Genomic DNA, 13,127 nt, shown 5'->3' with positions numbered 1-13,127 from the left:
CCGCTCTATTGTCTTGTTGCTGAATGTACTGTCACAGCTCAAGGACTCCAACACCTTATTGAAAGTCTCATCTATGCTGCAAAGGACCCCTGACCAGGGAAAGTAAGATGTTTTGTGTTAGCTTATGATTCTTTCCTAATTTTTTGAAATAGTTGCTCATAATTTTTCTGTTGCAAGAAAAACAGTTAATCTGCTTTGAGGAAATAAATGCTGATCCATAGCACTACGAATTGTGCTTGTGTTAAAGAAAAGAACGTAGGTCAGGAATGTGAATTAACATGGCTCTGAGGAATTCTGGCTACTGGTGTGAAAGGATACTGAGACCTGTGCCTCCAGAGTTTAGATTCTCAGCCATTCTAGAGCTACTTGATACTCTCTGGAGGTGCAAGCTGCCAAGAAGCAGGTTTTACTGACTTACTGTGGATTCCTGTCTTCCTGCGAGAAGAATCTGTCTGGGGCATAGGCCAGTATTGCACTTATTCAGCCCTCTTTTTAGCACCTGCCCTCTGGAGAAGGGTTCGTGGCACAGACAGTAGGGGTGTGCAAAACAGGCCGTATTTGATTCGGCTGTCTGTTAGAGCTTTGCACAGCTCTAACAGACAGCCCTGTGTCCCTGCATCCTTAATTAACTGAACAACCCCAAACTAGGTCTTGGGAGCTGACACTAAGACAGTGGTCCTCAATGTTTTTAGGCTCAAGGCACTTCCTTAGGCTCAAGGCACCCCTTGGAAAATGTTGTCTTTTAGTTTTCACTCACTTTTTGATTGCAGAAAAATAATAATAGAGCGATTATTTTTTTTTTTTTTTTTTTTTTTTTTTTTTTTTTTTTTTTTAATCTTTTGCTGCAAAGAATTCAGAAAGACCTCAAAGGTCAGAGTGGTTTTTAACACTGTGAATGCCTATTTGAGATATTTGGGTTTATTTTGTGAATTGTGTTTGTATACCTAACAGTGCCAATATTGTGTGGCACCCCACGGCATTTCTTAAAGAATCTCAAGGCACCTCGGGTTGCCATAATACCCTGGTTGAGAATACGTGGTCTAAGGCCTTGTCTAATAGGAGAGTAATCTAATTTTATTTATGTTAATTTTTATTTGAAAAATTGCCACTTAAACTTGACTGTGTATGTTTGCATCTTTGGAAAGGCCAGGCTCTAAATATGACAAGGAAAAATTGGAGAAAAAATCTTGAGGCAAAATTTTCAGTGGGTTACCAAGAGGGAAGCATTAAAAGTGCATCTACATATTTTTAAGAAATGTAGGGTAATATCAGTGACAGTTGTATTGTAGTGGCTGGAAGCAATAGGCTACTCAGGGCTGTCCCTATGGGGGAGTGGGGTTGGGGCAAACCGGGGCAACCACCCCAGGCTCTGTGCTTTGGAAGGGCCCCACAGAACTGGGCAGAGCAGCCGTGGCAACTGCTGCCACTGGCTTCATGTCTGGCCGCTCGGTGCACATACATCCCACCACCATCGAATCTGCCGCCGGCTTACTTGCGTCTGGGGATGGGGCCCCACACAGGTTGACTTGCCCCGGGTCCCACACCCTGCTCCCTGCTTGGGTCGTCTCTGAGGCCACTGCATGTGTTTGAGCGTATATGTGAGAACTTGTACTTCTCATGTGCTGTAGGTGTTCATGAATGTATTGTCATATTCAGCAAAATTGAAGGCCAGAATGGTCCTGATTTTAAAGCTTTCTGTTACCAATATTCTAAAACTGGTACCAAGCCCACCCATGACTGTATAGAGCAAAATCATTTAGAACTTTAAAACTAAGTTTAAGGTTTACAAGATAAACAAGATTTACAAGATAACTCATCTTGTATATATGGTCAGCTAACATCAAGCAGAGCAAGCTGCAGTCACTTGCAGTAGGTGTAAATGTGAATTGTTTTGAGTGTGTTTGCCAGTATGCATAAACTATACAGGCAGTGTATGGGTGTGTAATATATATATATATATACACATACACACACACATGCACATCTACTTGCTATTTTAAGAGGGCTTTTCTTTTTTCACTTTAACTAAACTCAGAATGTCAGATATGTACCCAAAGTCCCAGAATTGTCATTAATTAAGTACATTTTCACCTGAAAACCCACCAGTATGGCTTAAAGATGTGTTCTCAACAGATTTCCTCCAATTAACATTATTTTTTGTTGTACTTGCTGGTTAGCACTTTTGTGTTGACTCACAAGCCTTTTAACAGTAGAAGTATGGTTTTTAAAGATAGCTTGTCTCCCTTCATCTCAAGTGGCCATTTTCCATTGTTGTGTGAACCACCCTAGTGTTCAAGCTAATTTAGCATATTTGACCTCCTTTTTGGAGAGAACCAGATTTTTGAATAGCAAAAGCTTGCAGATTTTAAGGTGCAGGAAAGCTTCTACACTGGTTTTCTTCATTATTCCTGTTTATGCAGGCAAGATATCAAGAGCATTGTTGATGAATGCCATCTTTCCTATATATTGGGAGCAAGACGTTTACATACTGAAGTTGTTTGGTATATGATTAATGTAAATGTTTGCTGCCTTTTGCAGTTAACCTTGTATTCTGTGTGCTATTTCTTTTAAGAATTTAATTTTTTATTTGTTCTTGTTTTGAAGTCCTGGAGTTTCTGACAGTTTAATTCCATTGGTTACATTCTCATTTTGGCACAGGAAGTACTTAAGGGATGCAGATCGCCAGGTGCTTGCCCAACAAGCCTTTGTTCTCACAGTGAAGGTGTTAGAGGACACACTCAACGATCTGACACAAGTAAGAAAGTTTCTATAAAGATGTTGAATTTTTAGCAAATAAGTTTTGATTCACTAATGCCTGGCTATAGGTAGTTAAACAGCTTCCCAAACCTTCTGTGGACCAGTTGTTATTCATACTAGGGCTGTGCAAAGCTTTGGGTACTGATTTGATTCAGAGGAGGTTCGGCCCGATTTGGTGGCTGAATCTCCAAGTCCAGATCAAATCAGGGGACCAATAAAAAGGTCCGAATCGATTCACAGCTCTCTGAATCTTCAGGAACGATTCGGAGAGCTTTGATTCAGGCAGTCCCCACCAGCTGCAGCAGGGAGCTGGAGCCAGACTCAGAGCTGGTAAGTAGGGGGCGGGGAAGGGACCAAGGGGGGGGACCCCTGCCAGGCCCCATCCCCTGCCTGCTCCCCCAGCTCGCAGTGCATTTAAAAAAAAAATCCAAACAAAAAACAAACAAACCCCCCCCACTCTCTGGATGCTGCCAGGTTGGGGGGCAATCCCTGCTGCCCCACACTGCATGGGGGCTCTGCCACAACCCTCCTGACCCTCAAGCCCTCCCCATGGCTGCACTGCCCACTCCAGCTCCAGTCCTTTAACTGAAAAAAACGTTAAAAACTTCAGACTCACCAGCTCCTGCTGTGACCTCGGGGCTTTAGGGGGCTCATGGAAGCACCCCACGGGGGGCAGTGGGGATCACCCCATGGGGGGCACTAGGGGAGCAGGGAGGGATCAAGGGGCTTGTGCAGAGCCCCCCATGCACTAGAGGGCAGCAGGGATTGTCCCCCCGGCTAGCAGCACCCGGTGAGTTGGGGCTTTTTTTTTTTTGCAAAGTGCCAGGAGCTGGGGTGGGCAGGGCAGCCATTGCCGGGGATGGGCCTGGGTGATTTGGAGCTTTAACAGCAGCTGAATCACCAAATTGAATCGCTGTCCCCCAAATCTGAAGCGAATACTAGCCGCTTTGCACAGGCCTAATTCATACCCTTTTATTTATTTCTAATGCATTTATCTAGTGCACCTAAAATTTCTCTTGCAGTAGTCTTACTCATTTGTAAAATCCAGAAATTAATCCATTTAGGGGAGTGGGGTCTAATGGGTTTGATTCTACTCTTTTTTTTAAACTTGTGTAAGTTGGGAACTCTGTGTGATTTAGAAAAAGTGCACAGAGCAAAATCTGACCTGGGATCTATAGTTAAATGACTGGATGTTTCACTAGCAAAACATCCTTTAGGTTTTGATTTTGTTTCTTTAATGCCATATTTAATGGGGGGGAGCCCCTAGTCTTGGATTTGAGAATGAGATGGTGGGGGGGAGTATCTGCTGCTCCAGCTCTGACTCTGACCCAGGGCAGACTATTTAACTGCTGCAGTAATGGATGTGATGAATTGGAGGTGACCAGTGAATAATTAGATTTAGTACATGGAAAGTTATAGCAAGTTTGTACATTTTCTGTGTATAGAATGTAATTATTTGGGGGGGGTGTCTTAAATTCAGAGTAGTTTTGGAGTCAGATAAATAAGGTACTACTACTTCACCACATTCCTTCACCATGTTATGTGAATAGTTACTGTTAAGTGGTATTATTCATAGATTGTAAAAGGAGTAAAAGAATAGCAAGTTGTATTTGTCAGATTTCTACAAAGATCACTGACTGGCTGAGTTGGTACCTACCTATCATGCCACACTTGTCCGCAGATAAAGTGGTGTGAAATTAATTCTGTTGCAATTTAGAAGAATATAGGTGAATAAATCAAGGGAAGACTTCAAGTCTAAAAATTTGAGGAGCACCAGCAAGCAAACTTGCTGAAAATGTCCTTAGCAGAGTTGGACCCATCTATGTCTGTTGAGGTCCCTTCCAACCCTAGCATCTATGAATCTATGTCTAGCAAGTCCTACTAAACCCAAACTGAAGAATTTTAATATTAGCTGTTTTAACAGCTCTAGTCTGAGTGGAAGGAATATAGACTTCACTTTACTCAAATTTTTATAGGTTTACTGTTAGATCAGTGTCTGGCATAATATTTTAGTCTAACCACAGGAAAAGGATTACGTCAGAGCAGCCTAAAGAGAGGAGGTGAAATGTTGAGGTTGGTTTGTAAAGTGCCAAGAGGAATGGCTTTGTGTTTGGTTTCATTGGGCACGTCTACATGAGATGTTTAATGTGCAGTAGACTGATTGACTGAACATTACAGTGTTATGACAAAAACCATGTTATTAAGCTAATGCACAGTAGTATTAGTCTACTGCGTGGTAACTGTCATGAAAAAAGCATGCAATTTCACTAATGTGCAGTGGCAGCCTACTGCATCTTTATTGAGACCTTCCTTTTGCCAGTAGTAAATTTTAATGCACAGGACACACTGCACTAACGAATGCATAGATGTGCCCACTATGTTGAGGGAAACTTCTTGTTGTCCAAACCCTGATATTGCTCATTTAAATATATAAAGCATTGACTGAAGCAGCAGAAGGAAATTTAGGGTTAAAATAAATCCGTGCTGTTGATTCATCAACATATTTTACCCAGTCATAAGGGTTGTGGTTTGAAGTGATTTTTGACTGATTTGTTTTTCTTGTGGGTTTTTGTTTTTTTGTTTTGTTTTGTTTTTTTTGGACTCTGCATGGATAAGCATTGGATATACTGAGTTCTTCTATACAAGACAGGATGACATCATGTTGCTTGTTGTTGACATGCTGGGTGCATCTGTGATGTAGTGTCAGCAGGCACTAACCTTGACACTGCCACTACAGCACAGTAGCAATGAGCTACTGTGCAGTAGGGTCAGAAATGACCTGTGCCACCGGGACTGTGTGGTACCAGGGATACTGCGCAGTCATTTAGTACTTGCTTTATCAAGTATACTAAATGATTGCAAAATACCAACTGCATAATGGGGCACATGTGTAGACGTATCCACTCCGTAGCTGTAGTTAGATTTTTCAAGCACTGAGCAACTTCTGATTTCAGCAGTAAGTAAAATGGGTTTTCCCCCATGCACACTCACAGGTTTCAGAAGATCAGGGTTCCAAATCTTGTAGCCTTGTAGTTGGAAGGATGACAACAGACGTCTCCAACAAAGCTAGTGCTGAAGAGGGGAAGGAGGTCCTTCCCAAAAAGCCAGTTCTTTCTGATGGAGCAGGACATGTTGCTGAGAATGGAGTGAAAGAAGTGACCCAGGGACAAACTCCCAATGCTATGGACACACTGGAACAAGAGGATAAGAATAACAAAGAAATAAAAGAGGTTTCTAGGCCTGGCTCAGTTGAGCCCATGGATCTTGACAGCTATTCCACTGACCCTGAGAAAATTGATTCTTCCTGTAAACGCACTGAGTCAGATCGTGTTCAGTCTAGCAGGAACTTAAAGGATAAAACACCTGAAAGCCGGACTGCAGAACTCTCCCTGGAAGACTTAAGTATCAGCTCAAAGCAGCAGCAGCAGCAAGTAGCTAAAGGAGCAATCCAGACACCACCAACAGAGGAGGCTGTTCAGAGATCAAATAGGAAGAGGAAGTTACTAGAGGATGTAGAATCTGGGAAAACCCTTTTGCTTGATGCCTACCGGGTATGGCAGCAAGGTCAAAAGGTCATGGCCTATGACCTGGGAAGAATTGAAAAGATCATGTCTGAAACATATATGTTGATTAAACAGGTAAGTGATTTTACTCTCAAATTCTACTTTTTCATTCTGACCTCAGATAGAATTTTGCACTAAGAATTTCCCCAGGATAGTGCTCCCATTATCACTGCACGACTCAAATAACATAAAGTGATTATTATCAAAATAGATAATTTAATATTAGGGCCATATATTCCTTACTTTAAAGGTCTTAATTTTTGATGCTGCATCATCCTCTCTCTCCATTGTTCACTTAGGCACATTCTTTTAACAGATGTAGTTTATGGCCTTGGCAAAGAATGTGCAATAGGAACTTTTTCTGACTTTTTTTTCCTGGCCAGTGGGATTCAGTGATAGCTGACACATGTGGAATGCATGGGCATCTGCTTTGCAGTTTCAAGAGTGGCAGTGTTAGCATAGCAATTACTTGTTATACTGGTGCCAAATTAATAAACAGCAGCACTCCTATCTTGATTACAACTAAAGCAATGAATAACAACGAATGCCATGTCTGACAAAACATCAGAAGAGCTGCATATGTGTGAAAGGGCCTCGTGATCCACCAAACTCTTTCTGAGTAAGTCTGCATTTGTTACCTAGACACTTGTCCTGACAAGGGCGTTATTTAGGACCAAAGAAAGTCGGATCCGCATATACTGGAACTCAAGGGGCCTGTTCTAAGCTGTTGAAATTTGTGGGCACTTCTGCACTTAGCTATTCATACTTACTCAATTTGTGGGGACTCTTATTCTAGATTGATGTGCTTTTGCTTCTGTTTAGTTTAGTCTGCTTTGAAATGATGATCACTGAAAGTACTCATGGCTTCATTAATTGCATTTGCTTTATGTAGGTGGATGAAGAAGCAGCCCTTGAACAGGCAGTCAAGTTCTGTCAGGTGCATATGGGAACCTCAGCACAGAAACAGGTAAGTTCTGAACCATTTCTTCTCTTTCTACCATTAGCAATACCTTTTATCTCATGGTCTGATCATAGCAATTTAGTCTGTTATGGCCAGTAGGAGTGATTGTAGAAATTAGAAGGATCTGTTAGCATCATTTCTGTAGAATAGGGTTCATGTGAGATGAGGGAGGGAGGAGTGCTTTACTCTTCAAATGTTCTGGTAAGTATTTGGTTGCTAAGAAGAATTCAATTCTTACTTTGTTTCTTAGCCCTCTGTCACGCTTCCTTGTTTTTCCTTCTTGTGTACACTTTCTGCAATTTAAACACTTGCAATCCCCTTTCTCTATCAGTTTTCACCATATTCATTACTACAGAGGCTATTGCAGGATTACAAGTAATAACTTGTAATTTGTTGCTTAGCTGAGGTGAGCTGGCTTAAGATACAGAGATGTAGGTAGCTATACAGATACAGTAGTGGAAACCTGAATGTGTCATCTACCGAGAGAGAGCTCTTGCACACACCCTCAATTTTCTGAGCCTTTGGATGAGAAACAACAGATCTGAATTTCTTGTTACATATAAAAGACGCATTTCACATAGTCTCCCAGAAACACTGTGGTTTCTGAGTGACTACTATACTCAACTGGAACTTGAAGTAGAATTGTTATATGCTTATCCTTTGAGAGAGCTGAGCTAATGCCAAAAAGAAAAAGATGGGTCAGTAGGTTTGACTTATGGTGATTCACGTTGCTGGCAAACTATGGAGCTAGCAGCAGCACAGGATTGTGGGTTTCTGGCAACAATGGCTTAGTTTCCCCAAGTTTGTTGCACCAGCACGCAAGGCTTAAGAGTAAAAACAGTGACTCGGAGTCAGTCTAAAAAGTAATACATTTGGGGAAAGTCTGAGTGTTTAGCCAATTGTTTAATGTTACTCAGCTGATTTATGCATTACTTTATAATGCAGGCTAGCCTTTATATTATAGATTGCTAGTCCTCAAAATCTATTTAAAATAACATCTGTTTGAAGTAGAAACTGTTACATTTTACCATTTTACAATATAGGAAAGAATGTTTGCAGTTGTAAAGCTAGATACAAAAAGTGCCTCTACTTAAGATTTCCTACACCAAAAATGTAGACCTGTGTAAGAAGATTGAACTGAATTCAGTGTAACTTCAGTATGAGGGACAGGTAAATCAAAGTGTTGAAAAATGGGTGAAAGTGGTAAAATCATGTATCTTTACTTCATCCCAAACTGGTAAATATGTGTAAAATGAGTATAACACATCAAGGTGGTTATAGTAGATAAAACTACTAAATGAAAAGATAAATAGGCTGGAGGGGCGCTTTCTCTTGCATCCTCCTTCAATTGCTTTTCCCGCAAAGGTCCCACCTTCTGTCTCCTGTAGCAGCAGATTGCCCTGATTTTGCATATTCATTGAGTATCCAATCAGTACAAGTTAGAGTAGTTATCAGCCCCATTTTCCAGTCGACTCATTTTCATTTAACATACTGATTTTTAGCCCACAGAGGACTGTTGTGAATTCACCTGCTAATGCTTCTTCCGGACTTGGCCCATTCTATCTGCACACCTGTATAAGACACAGTGAAGACAAATTTCTCTATTCTAAGGGGTTTTGAGATTCCTCTTGCTGATTTCCCTTAGTCTACTGGCATTGCCATTTCTTTTTACTTTTGGCTTGGACATAATCTGTCCTTTTATTTAACTGTATTAAATATAGATGGTTTTTTACTAAAAACATTCATACTACCTTCTTTCTCGAAGACCACAAAGCTACTGCAGTGGGAATGAATAAAGGGCCTTTCTGATGAATGAACATATAATATGAAGACACAGAGCTTTATGCCATACTTTTGCAGATTATTTGGGTCTGTCAGTAACACTCTCTCCAAAAGAAATATTTTGCTCTCCTTGATGCTAGGTATGAATGACACGTGTCCCTGGTGCCTGGGGGGGGCACAGCTGTGGGAGTGTAGTGGCAGTGGCAGGAGCTCAGTGGCGGGAGGCACAGCCCTCCCGCAGACTCCGCCAGCGCTGGCGAGGGCAGGCTGGCGAGCACTGACCAGGGATTGGTGACTGCCCACCGGCGCCTTTTTGTAGGGGGTACACTGCCATGCTTAGGGAGTGCACATGCACCCCCTACGCGTCACCCCTTATACTAGACTTTTCGTATAATTAAAGCAGCTTTTTAGCTTTAGGCAGGGCAATTACAGATTTGCTTTTAGAATTAGTACTTTGTTACCCATAGAGGTCAGAAGAGAGGAGTGTGTTGCATTTTTACAGTCTGCTTGCCTAAGGATGTTGAAACCATGAGTGTAACTGAGGTGAGACCGTTGGGACAGCAGTGCCCTTCTCCCCCCCCACCCTATTACCTTTTGTATAGCCGCCTTTGTGGAGGTGGGAGCACAAAAGCAGTTGTTGCCGCAGCAGCTGATCATATCCCAAAATCAGCACAGCAGGAGTTGGTGCTGCCCCAGGCATGGAGCTGTGCTGCCAAGCCTCTTACTGAAACTGTGGCTTCTTTTTCTGTTGATGATGATAATAATAATAATAATTAATTTGGTATGGAGTGTTATACATTAGATTACAAGTCTAAACACTCAGGCATTAGAATTACAGAAGTACTCGTTAATAGGGATCATCTTTCTTGTCTTGCTGAAGATGCGCCCCCTTTTGCTTTACATTGTTATTACTACAATAGTCCCTTGGGTTGTTTCAGCACACTTCTGAGGCTAATGTGTTAAATGATGATGTAAAGAAAAATAGTTTTCAAGGCCTAATTTAGTTGGCTTCGCAAAGACCAAATTTAATTTTTTTTTTTTTTTTTTTTTTTGAATTTGTGGGCTGATGAAGCCCTTACTCTATCACACTATCAAGGAAATCTTCCAATTTTGCTAAAACATACTTCCACAGGTGTAGAATCTTGACAGCAATTTTCATTTTTGGGACTATTGAAAACAGTTTATAGAGTAACAAGATAAAATGTAATCTTTCCTTTTCTCCCAGAAATGTGAGCATAGATGAGAACACCAGAGACGGATAATCCAGTGTGTTTAAATGTTGTCCTTCCCATATAATTTCAAGATGCTTTGTTGGGTTCTCTGTATTGTCTTTGTATTTTGTAGTATTGCTTCACTGATGCATCAGTTTGACAAGCTCTTCAGAACTAGCTGATTTTTTTGTTGTGTGGGTGAAAATGGGAAGAAAAACAGGAGTTCATTTTGTCTGAAGGAACTTTCTCACCAGAGTTGGCGAGGCCGAGGGGCTGTGGCCAGCAGCCCGGGCACGTGGGCCGGGGAAAAGGTCGGCACGGCAAACTAGAATTAGGCACTGACGCGTAGAGGTTGATTAAAGATTATTTTACTTACACCGTAGGTGGTCGCGGTGCAGGCAGGAAAAACTTTCTTGAGTTGCACTTACAAAAAGACACACATGGAGTTTGCTAGGCTCCACAAAACAAACACGAACAGAGCTCTGGATACACACTCACGGAGTTTGCTAGGCTCCATGGAACAACCGAAATGAGAGTCTGAAAGGTGACTCTCGACGAGCGCGCAGGGTAGGGTACGTCGAGGGATCGTGCGGCGACGGGGAGAGTGTCTTGGTAGCTGATCAAACCACCGGTCTGCTCCGAGGCACGTGCAGATTTTGTTAGGCTCTACCACATGGCTCAGAGTTCTCCACGAGATGGATGCGGAGTCTCCCTAAATGAGGTCCTCCCTGGAGATCTCCGACTTGGGTGGAAACTGCTCAAGCCTCTTATACAGCTAGCGAGCCAATTGCTAGCTGCCACGTAGGAATAATTTAGAAACAGCCAATAGCGGGGTACAGATTTGCATGCGAGCGGCAGGAACTCCTTTGCACCAGGGTTTTTCTCTCTGCAGCTGAGAATTGCACTGTGCAAAGAAAGCTCCATGTGGCGGGAAATCATTCTGCAGTGCCGAAGCGCGCACACAAGCATTGGGTCATGACAAGAGTGAGCCCATCACACAGCTAGTGGTATTTTCCTGTTTGGAATTTGAATAAAGATTGAGCAAGAAACATTATACTTTTTTTTTTCTTCTGTTCCCATATAGTACTGTCTTTTATAACTCCATGTGGATGAAAAGTCAAGTTATGTCATTTTACTTTCTTGGAAAACAACCAATAACTGAATAGTCATGAACTTGCATTTGGGAATTGGGTGTAAAAATAATGTGCCAAGTAGCAAACTTCTTATAGTTCATGCTAGAGGACTTGTGTAGAGTTCTGATTCTATGATAAGGTCATTGTGACCAATAGGACCATATCAATCTTCAGATGCTACTCTGAAATTTGTCTATATCTGTTGAGTTTTCCTGCTCAAAATTTTGGAAGATTCCTGGAGTGCAGTTCCTTTCTCAGATCCTCTAACCAAGTCATTGATCATTCAGACATGTAGTGAAAAGGTAAGACAGGAAAACGTTACAAACAAACTAGTCTTGAGTGTACTGTAGTAATTTGGTACCGAGTTATGCCAGAACAGAACAGCTTCACCTAATAAATCATTTGCAGTAAAACTTTTTTGTCTCCTAATTTACAGTGCATTTTGTTCCTGTTGTAGGAAGTTCCTTTCAGGAAGCAGGAAATACAAACTAGAGAGACGATTTGGCCTTAGTCTGATTGTTATCTGCTTGAGATGTGATCTTAAGCAGCGTGGAGCCAGTGTGTTGCTGCTAGAACAAACTATGAATTTATATGTAGGCACTACAATATTCCCTCTTAGGGACATCTGTCTGGTTTCAACAGACTGAATTGTGCTTTATCTAAAACTGGCAAATATTTACCTTCTGTACACAAAAGGTGTCACTAAAGCAGCAGCAGCATGGAAAAATGGACTTGTGGGATCTGAGAGATTTTCTTTCACTGCCACAGATTGGCTATTGGAACTGTAAAATTTATGCTGTTGAGGTGCATATTTTGCAGAGACTTTCATAGGCTACTAAAATGAGTGACTGATTGAATGTCATGTCCAACCAATACCTCTTACTTTTTACCTTTTTTTCAGCCCATTCAGGGAAGTTTTCATCTAAGATATTTGGCAACACTGTTTTCAAAGGCTTTGGTGTCTTTCACGTCTCTTCAGGCACAACCAGAAAGCAAGTCAGTGCTTGAAGAGCAGTTTGAGTTTTATAGTGAGGCTTCTCTAAATCTTTTTCAGGATTTATTTTAACACTAATATTTAGACGTTTTCATTTTGGTTGTAGAAATTCTCTGAGATCTTGATAGATGTAGAGGTGAACAGCTAGTCTTTTCCTTTCTTAAACAAGTCAGATACAGCTCTGAACAGAAAAGCTCATCTGGAAAGATTTTTCTTGTTTTTTCTCTCCAGGAGACAGAGGGAGGTGAAAGTGCAAAATGCAAGCTTGCAGTGCTTGACTGTGTCTAGCTCCTAGAGCAGTGGTTACTGACTGGTCAATCCTGGGGCCTCTTGCTCAGCCCCTCCCCCCAGGATCCACTGCATGTGCATGCATATGGGTGCCCCCCCAGCCCAGCAGGTCAGTTGGTGGGGGAAGGCAAGGGGCGGGGGCCAGATAAAGGCCCCCACGGTGAGGGACAGAGTGCAGTGAGGGCCCTGGCTGGGCAGGTGGTAAAAGGATCAAACCCGGTGCTGCCTCCCAGCCTCAGCCCCTTCTCTCCCCCACTCCTCTTCCCTTTTCGGGTGGCTCCAGCCCCCCATAAGTGCACTCCCAGCGCCACCACCACCCACCCCAAATGCAGTGCAGCCCCAGCCTCCACCGGGAACAGCCCAGCCCCAGCCTGCAGTTGCAGCCTGCCCTGCCCCATGCAGTTCTGGGGGCACAAACCCCCACCCCCCTCCCCCCCG

At 42.4% G+C, this 13,127-nt stretch overlaps 1 protein-coding gene across 1 annotated transcript in view; it reads left to right on the top strand.

Moving 5' to 3' along the window:
* The window catches only part of CABIN1 (calcineurin binding protein 1), a 210,814-nt gene that overhangs the window by 163,915 nt on the left and 33,772 nt on the right, over nt 1-13,127 (top strand). Inside the window, exons 30-33 of the mRNA XM_025199243.1 lie at nt 1-102; nt 2,659-2,755; nt 5,751-6,395; nt 7,213-7,287. The exon at nt 1-102 is cut by the window's left edge and continues 71 nt beyond it. Coding sequence (XP_025055028.1) covers nt 1-102; nt 2,659-2,755; nt 5,751-6,395; nt 7,213-7,287 — 919 coding nt within the window. The remainder of the gene's footprint in view (nt 103-2,658; nt 2,756-5,750; nt 6,396-7,212; nt 7,288-13,127) is intronic.

Source organism: Alligator sinensis, unplaced genomic scaffold, assembly GCF_000455745.1.
Source record: "Alligator sinensis unplaced genomic scaffold, ASM45574v1 scaffold505_1, whole genome shotgun sequence".
Lineage (NCBI taxonomy): Eukaryota > Metazoa > Chordata > Crocodylia > Alligatoridae > Alligator > Alligator sinensis.
The sequence above is the reverse complement of the archived record's forward strand: the minus strand, read 5'-3'. Positions and strand labels throughout refer to the sequence as shown.